Here is a 16,135-nt window from a genome sequence, read left to right as displayed (position 1 = left end):
GCTATTACCCTCATTTTACCATATTTCTTTTAGTTTTTCATGCGCTTAATAACGTGTATCTCTCTTGTTTTCATTTTATATTCTCTAAACTGTAGGGTATATTTTACTATATTTTCCTTTAGTTTTCATGTTTTAATTGCTTATCTCTCTTGTTTTCATTTCATATTTCTTAAATTGTAGGGTATATTTTACAATATTTTCTTTTAATTTTTCATGCTCTTAATTTTTATCTCTCTTGTTTGAATTTCATGTTCTTAATTGTAACTAAATGTTTGCAAGAAGTCTTTCTGAGGTTCTAGATCTCAGGAATGTTTTAATGCTTTTAATTAATTTTTCCTTATGTAAAGCACTTTGAATTGCCACTGTGTATGAAAGGTGCTATACAAATAAACTTGCCTTGCCTTGCCTTACTAATCCAGTACCTTAACCGCTGAGCTACCAATGCTCTTGTGTCTAGTCATTTGTGTATTAGCATGGACACTATGACGTGCCCGTAACTACACAGCCCCATACACAGAAGCGTTCACCAGTATTTAAACTTCCTGCAGTTCAGGTCACTAGCTCTTCTGTTGGTTAAGCTAGGTCAGTACCTGTCACTGTGGCCTTTCTGTTCTCTTTAATCAATGAGTCTTTGTTCCCAACAACCTGTTAGAGGTTTGTGGCTTGTTCTTTCTCAGATCACTGTCGGTGGGTACTCTGGCTGCCTGTGAGCACCTCTTGTGGTTTTGGAGATACCTTAAGCCTTATAAAACTTATAAATATAAAGAAATATAAAGAAATACTGATTATCTTTTCATCACGGCACCTGTTAGTAGGTGGGATATATTAGGCAGCAAGTGAACATTCTATCCTCAAAGTTGATGTGTTAAAAGCAGGAAAAATGGACAAGCATGAGGATTTGGGTGATTTTGACAAGGGTCAAATTGTGTTGGCTAGATGACTGGGTCTCCAAATCTGCAGCTCTTGTGGGGTGTTCCCATCAATCAAAAGTGGTAAACCGGCGACATGGTCATGGGCGGCCAAGGCTCAAAAACTGGTGGAAACGAGGGTCGGTACTCTAAAAAGCGCCAATGTTTAAAGAAGCCTGAACAAGGTTTAAGGAAGCCTGAACAGCTCTTCTGTTGGTTAGGCAAGTCAGTACCCGACACTGTGACCTTCATGTTCTCTGGCATCAATGAGTCTTTGTTCCCAACAACCTGTTAGAGCTTTGTCGCTTGTTCTTCCTCAGATCACTGTCAGTGGGTACTCACCATGGCTGCCTGTGAGCACCTCTTACTGTTCTGGAGATACCTTAACCCAGTTGTCTGACCAAAACGATTTGGCCCCTGATAAAAGTCACTCAGGTCTTTATGCCGTCCATTTGTGCTGCATTTAAGTTCTATCATAATTGCAGAATTGTTATGAAAGTCACATTGCCATACACTTTTGGGGGGGGGGTCCTAATGTTTTGGCTCATCAGGGTATCATCCACATAAACAAAGAAGATGTCTTGAAGCTCCTGCCTTTCGTGTCACCAGCAAGAAGCCGGCTTGTTTATTTACTTACAGTATGTTAGTATTAGACCGGTGTTAGAAGTCAGCCAGAGCTTTCGTATCATAAATGGATTGAAAACGGAGAAGACACTGGTGTTAAATAAAAAATAAATAATTTTAGACAGTTAGTTGAATAATATGTCTAGTATTGCCAGGTTGCTGATGTTGGGCCCTTAACCATCAAATGCTCAGACTGTAAACTGTCATAGTACTGTAAGTACTCCCGTCGAGAACCGAGGTTGCAATCTCAGCAGTGCTATCAGGCAGTCGGGCGTCTACACAGACACGACTGGCTATGTTGAGCGGGGATGGCTGGGCTGAACAGCCTAGCCATTGGTGCACACAATTATGGTGCACACAATAACTCATAAAGGAGACCTGGTGTAGATGCTTGGGTGGCACATTACGCTAAGCCACCAAGGCTGAGATCCAGGTTCGAATCTCAGTAGTGTTATCAGCCAGCCGGGCATTTACGTAGACGTAACTGGCTGAAATGGATTGGTGTTTCCTGGACTCGGAGTGTTGATGAAAATGAAATGAAATAAAAAAGGAGATCTGGTTTAGGTTTGGAAAACTGTACAGACTGTTTGAGAGATGTATGCTGGATTTAATCATTTCTACACTTCCAAGCCCCCCTCCCCCACCAACACACACACACACACACACACACACACACACACACACACACAGAGAGAGAGAGGAAGAATGTCTGCCTGGTTGTCTGTTTTTAGATCGAAATCTTGCTTTTCTCTAACTTTATCCAGATGCCATGCCTGGCTGGACGTAAATCATGGGACTACCTCTGATTTCACCCCACAATTGTTTGCTGTTCCAAATTTTTCTCCAAAAATGATTTGTAGCTGTACGTTCCACTGTGCTCCCTGGCATTAGTGTTCCGCTTCAGTTTTCTCTTAAATCTTTAAAACACATCAGGGGTGGGGCAACGTGTCGGCGTAATCAACGGGTGTGTTCGAAAACCTAGGGAGCTGCCTTGCTGTCTACATAGGCAGCTGACTTAGTAGAGAGGATTCTAATAAGTCAGTGACTTAAAAGGCAGGTTATTCGAACGCACTACTTAGATAGCGATTCCATCGGGTTTAGCATTTCGCGTTTAGCATTTAGCATCTCGCCATTAAAACCAATAAACTGAGGTAGCACAGCACGCTAACGTCAATAACATCTCCCTTCATGTACCGATAACGGTTACATTTCCTGACAAGCCCGAACTTGCAAATAAAAACACTCGGTACAAGTTTATACAAGTTAAAAATCAGTAATATTTTATTTACGTTTGAAAATAACTCCATTCGTTTCTCCGCCCCGTCAGCCATGAATGCTGGGATTGTCTTGATCACTAAGGCAGCGTCCGATGCTCACTCGTTCTTGAGCCAAAATAACATTGAAATAATAAGATGCCTCAGAAGTGTGGATTTTAAGGCATCTAGGATTTCGAACAGCCTCCTTCTCGGGAGCGCGCACAGGATGACGTAAAATGCTGCCTATGTAGACAGCACACTAGCTTTTCGAACACACCCAACATAATCGATTACGAAAATAATTGTTTACATTTACTTCTCCACCCCTAGCGTTATATAATAGTGTTATTAACACATGGAGCTACGGTGCTAACGTTAGTTAGTAAAATATGTTAGTAAAATAAATTTACCAATGAAAGTAATTTCTGCACCGTTGCTGTAGCGGCAACGTAATGTAGCACCGGGCGTTATGTAAGATTGTTATTTACCCGTTTTATATTTTTCTGTTTAATGTCACGTTGGAGGAAGAGAAAAGTTTAAACTAACATTACAGTCTGTCGCTACAGCCTGTAAATCGTTTTATTTATTTATTTGCACTTCGTCGATGTAAAAATACGTTTACCAGTGATTACCGTAACTACATATTACACCGGAATGAAGTAATTCCCAGTTATAACCATTTAAGTTTGAAGTCTAGTTTTTAAGTAGAACATTGATTCTACATTTCAGGTAAAGAGTTGCTGTTACATACAGTAATAAAATAAATCTGTCACAGGTCTAGTGTTTTTCTGATGAGACTGATCTGACAACACAGTAGTGATTATGCCCCCCATCATTGTAATTCTGATCTGCTTTATGCTTCTCTTTTTAAGGGTCAAGCTAAGAAGTGTGGAGGACTTTTTAAACAAGCTGGAATATGCAAAGAAAGAATTCCTGTTGTACTGTACATCTGTATATGTACAGTGTATCACAAAAGTGAGTACACCCCTCACATTTCTGCAGATATTTAAGTATATCTTTTCATGGGACAACACTGACAAAATGACACTTTGACACAATGAAAAGTAGTCTGTGTGCAGCTTATATAACAGTGTAAATTTATTCTTCCCTCAAAATAACTCAATATACAGCCATTAATGTCTAAACCACCGGCAACAAAAGTGAGTACACCCCTTAGTGAAAGTTCCTGAAGTGTCAATATTTTGTGTGGCCACCTTTATTTCCCAGAACTGCCTTAACTCTCCTGGGCATGGAGTTTACCAGAGCTTCACAGGTTGCCACTGGAATGCTTTTCCACTCCTCCATGACGACATCACGGAGCTGGCGGATATTCGAGACTTTGCGCTCCTCCACCTTCCGCTTGAGGATGCCCCAAAGATGTTCTATTGGGTTTAGGTCTGGAGACATGCTTGGCCAGTCCATCACCTTTACCCTCAGCCTCTTCAGTAAAGCAGTGGTCGTCTTAGAGGTGTGTTTGGGGTCATTATCATGCTGGAACACTGCCCTGCGACCCAGTTTCCGGAGGGAGGGGATCATGCTCTGCTTCAGTATTTCACAGTACATATTGGAGTTCATGTGTCCCTCAATGAAATGTAACTCCCCAACACCTGCTGCACTCATGCAGCCCCAGACCATGGCATTCCCACCACCATGCTTGACTGTAGGCATGACGCACTTATCTTTGTACTCCTCACCTGATTGCCGCCACACATGCTTGAGACCATCTGAACCAAACAAATTAATCTTGGTCTCATCAGACCATAGGACATGGTTCCAGTAATCCATGTCCTTTGTTGACATGTCTTCAGCAAACTGTTTGCAGGCTTTCTTGTGTAGAGACTTCAGAAGAGGCTTCCTTCTGGGGTGACAGCCATGCAGACCAATTTGATGTAGTGTGCGGCGTATGGTCTGAGCACTGACAGGCTGACCCCCCACCTTTTCAATCTCTGCAGCAATGCTGACAGCACTCCTGCACCTATCTTTCAAAGACAGCAGTTGGATGTGACGCTGAGCACGTGCACTCAGCTTCTTTGGACGACCAACGCGAGGTCTGTTCTGAGTGGACCCTGCTCTTTTAAAACGCTGGATAATCTTGGCCACTGTGCTGCAGCTCAGTTTCAGGGTGTTGGCAATCTTCTTGTAGCCTTGGCCATCTTCATGTAGCGCAACAATTCGTCTTTTAAGATCCTCAGAGAGTTCTTTGCCATGAGGTGCCATGTTGGAACTTTCAGTGACCAGTATGAGAGAGTGTGAGAGCTGTACTACACACCTGCTCCCTATGCACACCTGAGACCTAGTAACACTAACAAATCACATGACATTTTGGAGGGAAAATGACAAGCAGTGCTCAATTTGGACATTTAGGGGTGTAGTCTCTTAGGGGTGTACTCACTTTTGTTGCCGGTGGTTTAGACATTAATGGCTGTATATTGAGTTATTTTGAGGGAAGAGTAAATTTACACTGTTATATAAGCTGCACACAGACTACTTTTCATTGTGTCAAAGTGTCATTTTGTCAGTGTTGTCCCATGAAAAGATATACTTAAATATCTGCAGAAATGTGAGGGGTGTACTCACTTTTGTGATACACTGTATATATGACAAATAAAGGCATTCTACAGTATATTCCTTTACTTGAATTTTACAAGCTCTTCCTTTAATATAATGGGAGATTTAATGTTTGACATTACAGTAAAGGTACATATTACTGCAGGTATTTTTTTTGCAGAATACTGCCCTGAAGTGCATATTGTGTTAAGAGAAGATTAGAGAAAATATTGAAACATTAAGATGAATTCTGTTTTTTATTATTTTATGTTAGCGCACACATACACCCCTTTAAAATAAGCAGTAAATAAGTTTCGACTAATCGAGAGAAAAAAAAAAAAAAAAGAAAAAAAAATCAAAAAAGAAAAAAAAAAATCGTTAGATTAATCGATAAGAAAATAATCGTTAGGTGCAGCCCTAAAACTCATAAATATAAAGAAATATAAAGAAATAATGGAGCAGCTTAGGCACGTTTTCATTGATGGCAGTGAAAGTTCAGTATTAAGCACTTTTAAGCACTTGACAACATTGCATATCTTCTCGTACCTTTGTCATCACTTCATTTTCTTTGACCTTACATGTAAGTTTAACTTCAACTAAGTTCAAGTTCAGCAATGAGCTCTTTTCCGGAAGAATCTGGCAAACTGGGAGGTATGAACTCCCAGAAGATTATTTCAATAACCTAAATGCACAAAAAAACACACGCTGTACACCAGAGCCGAGATCTCGAATACATCGTATCGGATCTCGGCTCTGCCCGCCGGCTGAGGCCGAGCGGCCACATGAACAATGATTGACCTGTTGTTCAGATAGGGGCGGGATTAAGCCGGATGGGGACTCTCTCTCAGACTAGTGCGATTACGACCTCTGCTGGCTGGTTGGTGGCGCCTGCACGGAGATGGGAAAGGAGTGCGGTAGAGGGTGTGGCTCTCCGTACACGGCGCTGTACCGCACTGCACTCGTTAAGTGTAGGTGATAAGATGTTCGATTGCTGTGCACGTGTCTCCCCAATCAGGAGCGGGGACCAGCATTAGTGAGAGGATGATTGACGGGCGGTAATTGGATGCGCTAAAGTGGGAGAAAAAAGGGGCGGGGGGGAATAAATAAATAAATTCAACTTTGACACATACTGTATGTGTATGGACTTGTACTATATCGCCAAAAGTATGTGGACACCTGACTATAAGCATCAGTTGGACATCTCCAGGGCAGTTGTAACCCAGCGGTTAGAGTACTGGGCTAGTAAGCAGAAGGTTGCTGGTTCAAACCCACCACTGCCAGGTTGCCACTGTTAGGCCCTCGAGCAAGGCCCTTGACCCTCAATTGCTTAGACTGTATAATGTAAGTCGCTGTGGATAAAAGCGTCTGCTAAATGCTGAAAATGTAATCTCATTTCAAAACTATAGGTATTAATATGAAGTTGCCAGTTGCACCCGAACCCCCCAACCCACGACTTTAAAGTTACAATATGCTTCTTTGCTCTGGAATGGCTTTCACAAGATTTTCACACATCTGTGGGAATTTCTGTCCATTCAATCAAAAGAGGATCTACACCGACCAGTCATAATATTATGACCACTGACAGGTCTCTCTTCATCACTTCATCATGGCACCTGTTAGTGGGGAAGTAGGAAAGCCCCTTCGTTTGTTGCAGCCCTTAAATAGTGTGTGCAAACACACTTCAAAGTGTGAAAGATCAGGTGCGGGTTCATGTACATCGGCATCGCCCACGGCATTCCTGACAACATTCCCACCACTACAGGACACATCACAAACACCATTAAATAAACACCTCGCACAAGCCCAAGTGAGCGGCGGCGGTGGCGGCGGTAAGGCAAAGCGAGAGAGCGGAGAGTTACCAGAATGTCCATCATGGCTCGGCGGAGGGCAGCCAACTAGTCTTACAATCCTCAACGTGGTTAAAAGCCTGGACATATGCATGTCATCCCCCCACAGGCTGCGGACCGCTCCTTCACATACACACACACACATACAGGAAAAAGCAAGAGTGAAGAGGCACAAACACACACACACACACACACATAGAGGCAGAAGAAAGAGAAAGAGAGCGCAGCAGATTAAGTGAGGTTAGTGCATAATGCTCATTCGGAAAATTGTAACAATACTCAAGTTTTACGAATATACAAATTTCATGCATGTATTTCCCATCTTAGTTAGCATTCACATAGAGCTGAAGTATAAACACGGGATCTACCCACTTAAAACCACGACAGTTTGCTTAAATCAAGGGTTCCCAAATTTTTAGGTCAGCAGAACCCCTTTATCTTTACCTACTTTTAGTATTCCTTTCAAAGATATTAATACTGTTGTTAATATTCAATCACTGTCATGTTTAACCACTGATTTATTCTGGTCAGGCTCAGGTTGGGTCAAGTTTCGCCGGAATTACTGGGTGCACAACCCGGACACGAACGTCCTCGTTCACCCCCTCCTCAGACATAGCCAATCACCTCACTCCAGACCCAGTCATCCCCTATAACCAGTATTACACTGGCTGGTCATACTATTTCTCCCTCTTCAACGGTTATCAATCTTGGCGTAAAATTCGACCCTCAACTCACTTTTGAAGCCAATATTAAACATCTATGCATCTATATTTGTTTTATATTTCATGATGTTTTATATTACTCTTTTTCTGTAGCACAGGTGCCAAAGCAGGAGATTCCGCTAGCACACCAGCGCTGGGATTCTGAACTCTCCGAGGTGGAATCTCAGCTCTGCTACCGGCTGAGCACCCCCTAGCTGGCAGAATTGGCCACTAAGTCTGCTGTCTGGGAAAAGACCGGACCAAAACAAGGGAGTGGCGTCCTCGACGCTTACTAAGGACCCTGGTTAGTAGCCTGAGACGCCCGTACAGAAGTGGAGAAACGCCACCATGTCTGTTACACATTCCGGCGCCCGCTTTAGCTTCCATCAGGAAAATGCTGTGTCTACTTCCTTTCACAAAAGAAAATATAGGTAATTCCCTCTCTGTTGCCCCCTAAAGGAGACCAAGGGAACTGACCAAATGTAACTTCATGGTATTGGCCACCATGTCTGTTACACGGCGACCAGTGTTTAACTCTCCATGCGCGAGACTGGCCTCACACGCGAATTTCATTATTGTTGCAAGGCTATTAATTCAATTTTGAAGCCTGTTTGCTGTATTGCTACAAAGCTTGTCCTGCTTTGGCGCTTTGTTACCCCTAGTGCACAGCTTTTCTACCTTTTTTTGGCAAGTAACCTTATTTTAAAGAGTAAATCGGCTTGCTATGACTTACTTTATTACTTTACTGGTAAAAATACCTCAGAACTGTGAACGAGATGTTTTGCGCACCAGTTTATTAGTGATACTGAATGTATTATTATTAGTATGTATTAGTGTTTGTGGTGTAACTCAATTTTTTCAGTTAAATTCCAGAATGTTTTGGTCTATCGTAGCATTAAACGTTCATACATGTTTAGTCTACACTGTTTCAGTAAAACAATACATGCATGCCAAAAATAGAATTCTTGTTTTGGCAAACGAAAGACTTGAAAGGTGCGTGTATTAAACACTTTGTTTAGTAAGGTCGCCGAGCTCATATCCAGCTGGGCACGCAGTCATAACATTTCCAATGTTTTAACAGACGATCAAGAGGCAGCTGGTGTTTATGATGTCTTTCTACAGAGCTACATGAACGCTCTCTGACACGTCATGAAATTACACTAGTGAAATTAGTACACTAGTTTTATTTCAAATGCGCAGGCGTAGACTGTTGCTGGGAGTGAAGGGTCCAAGGCAGCGTACGCTCTATTAAAGATTGTCTTTGGGTCAATACAATGACCAATTAAAGCACGTGTGTCAAACTCAAGGCCTGCAGGCCAAATCTGGCCCGCCATGTCAGAGCTTAAAAGATGTATGATTGTAATAAAATACACTTTAAGGGGGATGTTCAGCTGGCACACCAGTGCCGAGTTTCTGAACTCCTCGGTTTGAGACTCTGTGTTGCTACCGGTCAGCTTTACATCACCAATGCAATGCAAAGCGTCGGATGCAGTGGTGTAAAGCGCGCTGCCACTGGACTCTAGAGCAGTGGAGACGTGTTCTCTGGAGTGACGAATCACGTTTCTCCGTCTGGCAATCCGTTGGATGAGTCTGGGAGAACGGTACTTGTCTGACTACATTGTGCCAAGTGTAAAGTTTGGTTGGGATTATGGTGTGGGGTTGTTTTTCAGGAGTTGGGCTCGGCCCCTTAGTTCCAGTGAAAGGAACTCTTAATGCTTCAGCATACCGAGACATTTTGGACAATTTCATGCTCCCGACTTCGTGGGAACAGTTTGGGGATGGCCCCTTCCTGTTCCAACATGACTGCGCACCAGTGCACAAAGCAAGGTCCATAAAGACATGGATGAGCCAGTTTGGTGTGGAACAACCTGACTGGTCTGCACAGAATCCTAACCTCAACCCGATAGAACACCTTTGGGACGAATTAGGGCGAGCCGGGTCTTCTCGTCCAACATCAGTGTCTGACCTCACAAATGCGCTTCTGGAAGAATAAACACACTCCTAAACCTTGTGGAAAGCCTTCCCAGAAGAGTTGAAGCTGTTATAGCTGCAAAGAGTGGGCCAACATCATAATAAACCCTATGGATTGAGAATGGGATGTCACTCAAGTTCATATGCGTGTGAAGGCAGGCGAGCGAATACTTTTGGCAATATAGTGTATTTCAAGTCTCTTGAACCCTCTGCAATTTGAACAAAAACCCTTGGTTGAGGAACCCTGGCTTAAAGTATTACATGTTAATATTCAATCATTTCCTTTAATTCCCTAAACTAAAAAGATCCATTTGTTCATTTATTTGTTTATCTTTGACAACCACTTCATCCTGGTCAGACTGGTTATGGATATGGCACTACCTGGAAAGTACCTACTGGGTGCACACCATTGACCAAGATACCAGTTCATCACTGAGAACACATGCTTAAGTATTTACTCACACATTCTCTGTAAGAGTAGCTAACTCTAAATATCCTGTTTTGCTTGCAAATCGTTAATTATTATCAGTCGTTATGCCACCAAGTTCTGATTGAAGCTCTGACGCTGGTAACCACATGCTCTGCTGTTAGACAGGAAGTAACATTCAGTCTTGCACCCTTCTGTGCAATATTCAAACTGATTTCATGGTTCACGGACTGGCATGAAACCATTCATTCAATTTTAGTAACTGCTTCATTCTGAACTGGGTTGTGATGGATCTGGAGCCATGGGGCAAAACTGGGCAAGTAATACGAGACAAAAGAGAGGCATCTATCTATCTGTCTGTCTGTCTGTCTGTCTGTCTGTCTGTCTGTCCGTCACAGAAGTTGGATTCCAATCCACAGGGTCCCTACACAGTGCCTTCGTATTCCCTACACACTAATAAGGGAACTATTGGGGTGATTGGAATGCACCCAGAGAACCACACACTAGAGTGTATAATAGCATAATACCAACTAGGTCACATTTCTTGATGCAGCGGCAGACTGTCAAAAAGTAACAACAGTTTTACCAAGTTGTATTTGACCACCGTAGCATAATGGTTTCCTGTAGAAGGGTGTTTGAGGGCTCAAAGGTCACACATATTACAGTGGATTCTAGCACTGACCGACTCAAACTGAGATTGCGCAATATCGTGTGCCGGATCTGAAATATCTTGCATTTAGAACAAGAGACTTTTTTGAACTGATTTGCAATCCTGTCTGACCCAAAATGTCCCAACTTTTCTGGAAATTGGATTGGCACACTGAAAAGCCAAAACATTAGGACCACCCCAAAAAACCCCACTGTCAGGGATATATTGTATATACTGTACGTATGTACTTATTGCCAGCTTTATTTATATCTGCTGTCCCTGTGGTGTCCTTGTGACTTAATGGATACATATACTTGCTGTCAATCCAGAGTTGCTAAATGGTTTTTCGTTGTTTTGAACAATGACAATAAGGATTAATCTAATTGGCAAAATAAAAGCATCCTGTGACCACTGATGAAGGTCTAGAAGATGACCAACTCAAACTACAGTCAGTAATTGTACAACTACAAAGTGCTTCTATATGGTAAGTGGAGCTGATAAAATAGACAGTTAGTGTAGAAACAAGGAGGTGGTTTTAATGTTATGGCTGATCAGTGTACATCTTTATTTTCCGAAAAAAAATCTTTCCAAGCAAAACAGAACTTAAGTCCCTATACATTATGACCAATCTCAAATATTATCTTTATTTTCCGAAAACAAAAAAACAAACCTTTCCAAACAAAACAGAACAAGTCCCTATAGATCTTTATAAAAAAAACCTTTCCAAACTAAAAAAAGAACTGAAGTCCCTATACATGACGACCAATCCCAAATATTACCTTTATTTAAAAAAAAAAAAATCTAAATGAAACAAAAAATAACCCTTTTTCAAGCAAAACAGAACACATCACAGCCAAATTTTATCTCAAATTTTATCTTTATTTACCAAAAAAAAATAAAAAAAATAAATAAATAAAAAATAACCATTTCTAAGCAAAATAGAACTCAAATCTTTATACAAGTTCCTACACATCATGACCAACCTCAGATATTATCATTATTTAAAAAACTCAAGTCCCTATATATCACGACCAATATTAAATATTATCTTTATTTAAAAAACTCAAGTCCCTATACATCATGACCAATATTAAATATTATCTTTATTTTACAAAAAAAAACTTTCCAAGCGAAAAAGAACTTAACTCCCTATATATCATGACCAATATTAAATATTATCGTGATTTTCTTTAAAAAAAACCTGAAACATTTGCAAGCAAAACCAAACTCAAGTCCCTATACATCACGACCAATACTAAATATTATCTTTATTTTCTAAAAAAAAAACTCAAACCTTTCCAAGCAAAACCAAACTCAAGTCCCTATACATCACAACCAATCTTAAATATTATCTTTATTTTCCAAAAAAAACCCCAGAACTTAAGTCCTTACACATCATGACCAATCTTAAACATTATCATCATTTTCCGAAAAAAAAAATAATAAAAAAAAATAAAAAAATAAAATAAAAAAAATCCAAGCAAAACAGAATGACTAATCCCAAATATTATCTTTATTTTTATTATCTTTATTTTACGAAAAAAAAACCTTTCCAAGCGAAAAAGAACTTAGGTCCCCATACATCTTTATTAAAAAAAAAAAACCTTTCCAAGCAAAAACAAACTTAAGTCCCTATACATGACGACCAATATTAAATATTATCTTTATTTAAAAAAAAAACTCAAGTCCCTATACATGACGACCAATATTAAATATTATCTTTATTTAAAAAACTCAAGTCCCTATACATGACGACCAATATTAAATATTATCTTTATTTAAAAAACTCAAGTCCCTATACATGACGACCAATATTAAATATTATCTTTATTTAAAAAACTTAAGTCCCTATACATGACGACCAATATTAAATATTATCTTTATTTAAAAAACTCAAGTCCCTATACATGACGACCAATATTAAATATTATCTTTATTTAAAAAACTCAAGTCCCTATACATGACGACCAATATTAAATATTATCTTTATTTAAAAAACTCAAGTCCCTATACATGACGACCAATATTAAATATTATCTTTATTTAAAAAACTCAAGTCCCTATACATGACGACCAATATTAAATATTATCTTTATTTTTTTAAAAACTCAAGTCCCTATACATGACGACCAATATTAAATATTATCTTTATTAAAAAAAAAAAACTCAAGTCCCTATACATGACGACCAATATTAAATATTATCTTTATTTAAAAAACTCAAGTCCCTATACATGACGACCAATATTAAATATTATCTTTATTTTTAAAAAAAACTCAAGTCCCTATACATGACGACCAATATTAAATATTATCTTTATTTAAAAAACTCAAGTCCCTATACATGACGACCAATATTAAATATTATCTTTATTTTTTTTAAAACTCAAGTCCCTATACATGACGACCAATATTAAATATTATCTTTATTTAAAAAAAAAACTCAAGTCCCTATACATGACGACCAATATTAAATATTATCTTTATTTAAAAAACTCAAGTCCCTATACATGACGACCAATATTAAATATTATCTTTATTTTAAAAAAAACTCAAGTCCCTATACATGACAACCAATATTAAATATTAGCTTTATTTAAAAAAAAAACTCAAGTCCCTATACATGACGACCAATATTAAATATTATCTTTATTTAAAAAACTCAAGTCCCTATATATGACGACCAATATTAAATATTATCTTTATTTAAAAAAAAACTCAAGTCCCTATACATGACGACCAATATTAAATATTATCTTTATTTGAAAAAACAACTCAAGTCCCTATACATCACGACCAATATTAAATATTATCTTTATTTAAAAAAAAACTCAAGTCCCTATACATGACGACCAATATTAAATATTATCTTTATTTGAAAAAACAACTCAAGTCCCTATACATCACGACCAATATTGAATATTATCTTTCTTTGAAAAAAAACTCAAGTCCCTATATATCACGACCAATATTAAATATTATCTTTATTTAAAAAAAAAACTCGTCCCTATACATGACGACCAATATAAAATATTATCTTTATTTAAAAAACTCGTCCCTATACATGACGACCAATATTAAATATTATCTTTATTTAAAAAACTCAAGTCCCTATACATGACGACCAATATTAAATATTATCTTTATTTAACAAAAAACTCAAGTCCCTATACATGACGACCAATATTAAATATTATCTTTATTTAAAAAACTCAAGTCCCTATACATGACAACCAATATTAAATATTAGCTTTATTTAACAAAAAACTCAAGTCCCTATACATGACGACCAATATTAAATATTATCTTTCTTTGAAAAAAAACTGAAGTCCCTATACATCACGACCAATATTAAATATTATCTTTATTTAAAAAAAACCTCAAGTCCCTATACATGACGACCAATATTAAATATTATCTTTATTTAAAAAACTCAAGTCCCTATACATGACGACCAATATTAAATATTATCTTTATTTAAAAAACTCAAGTCCCTATACATGATGACCAATATTAAATATTATCTTTCTTTAAAAAACTCAAGTCCCTATACATGACAACCAATATTAAATATTATCTTTATTTAACAAAAAACTCAAGTCCCTACACATGACAACCAATATTAAATATTATCTTTATTTAAAAAACTCGAGTCCCTATATATCACGACCAATATTAAATATTATCTCTATTTTACAAACAACACAATTACAAACAGTTACAGCTATAATCCAGGTAACAGTGGATTCCACAAAATTGCAAGTTAATACTTACATAGTCCCAGATCTAAATCCAAATATTAACACACCGTTGGATCACAAGTGTAGTTCAGAGTGTTATTACTATCCGAAAGCATGCCTTAATGTGTCGTGGCAGGAATCTCCTGCTTTACTTCTTCTTAAGCGGTCTGAAGAAGAGAGCAGAACGGAGAGCTCAGCTCTTGAAAAGCAGAAACGGGCAACAGACGACAGAAGAAAAAGAAGGGACATAAGAGGAAGTTAAGAAAGATGCAGTGTGGAAAAACATGGTACCCGTGTGCCGCTCTGTCAAAATGAAGGAAACTGGCAGGAACTGGCCTTGTGACACCGACGTCTTAAATAAAAAGGTACAAAAGTTACGAAAACGCGCGAGGGGAAGGAAAGATCGCTCACAGCTTGATTATAAACGACATGATGCTTGAGAACATATGAGCAGAGACGGACATGAGCACTGAGTACAGTGTGACTCACGCTTCCTCTGAAGGATCTGTTTCTCTTACATCAACATGTGGCTGATCTGTTGGTGGTTCACACTTCAACCAACCTCATTGACATCAGAATGAGTTGTCCAGTCAGTGGTGGTTCATTTATTCATTCATGTGTTCATATGAGTTCTGATAAGTAAGCAGGTCAGGATTCTTTAATGGGGTGGGTCCCGCCTTGACACTGATGTTCCAGGTGTAGCCCTGCACCTATACGAAACAAAAAGGAAGGTGGAACGATACTGTGACTAAAAAGCCACAAGAAAGGGGTATAGAAAGGCGGTGCCCCCATTTATATATATATATATATACTGTAAATATAAATTATAAATCCCCTTTTCTGGTTGTAAATATAATATATATATATATATATATATATATATATATATCGATCAGGCATAACATAAAACCACCTCCTTGTTTCTACACACATTGTCCATTTCATCAGCTCCACTTACCATATAGAAGCACTTTGTAGTTCTACAATTACTGACTGTAGTCCATCTGTTTCTCTGCATGCTTTGTTAGCCCCCTTTCATACCTTTCAGTAGGTATTATTTAGGTGGTGGATCATTCTCAGCACTGCAGTGACACTGACATGGTGGTGGTGTGTTAGTGTGTGTTGTGCTGGTATGAGTGGATCAGACACAGCAGCACTGATGGAGGTTTTAAACACCTCACTGTCACTGCTGGACTGAGAATACTCCACCAACCAAAAAAATACAGCCAACAACGCCCCATGGGCAGCGTTCTATGACCACTGATGAGGGTCTAGAAGATGACCAACTCAAACAGCAGCAATAGATGAGCGATCGTCTCTGACTTTACATCTACAAGGTGGACCAACTAGGTAGGAGTGTCTAAGAGTGGACAGTGAGTGGACACGGTGTTTAAAAACTCCAGCAGTGCTGCTGTGTCTTATCCAGTCATACCAGCACAACACACACTAACACACCACCACCATGT

The 16,135-nt window shown here is 38.9% G+C and overlaps 1 protein-coding gene across 3 annotated transcripts in view; it reads right to left on the bottom strand.

The window, feature by feature from the left end:
• rgs19 (regulator of G protein signaling 19) overlaps nt 1-16,135 on the bottom strand; it is a 69,805-nt gene that overhangs the window by 43,417 nt on the left and 10,253 nt on the right. The window contains exons 1-2 of one of the 3 annotated variants that reach the window (XM_063015760.1): nt 14,704-14,841; nt 7,195-7,305 (exon numbers count right to left, since the gene is read on the bottom strand). In XM_063015760.1, the coding sequence (XP_062871830.1) occupies nt 7,195-7,209 (15 nt within the window). In that variant the 5' untranslated portion in view covers nt 7,210-7,305; nt 14,704-14,841. Of the gene's footprint in view, nt 1-7,194; nt 7,306-14,703; nt 14,842-16,135 lie in introns of those variants that run through there. The other 2 variants (XM_063015759.1, XM_063015761.1) reach the window with 2 other exon arrangements.

Source organism: Trichomycterus rosablanca, chromosome 19 (genome assembly GCF_030014385.1).
Source record: "Trichomycterus rosablanca isolate fTriRos1 chromosome 19, fTriRos1.hap1, whole genome shotgun sequence".
Lineage (NCBI taxonomy): Eukaryota > Metazoa > Chordata > Actinopteri > Siluriformes > Trichomycteridae > Trichomycterus > Trichomycterus rosablanca.
The sequence above is the reverse complement of the archived record's forward strand: the minus strand, read 5'-3'. Positions and strand labels throughout refer to the sequence as shown.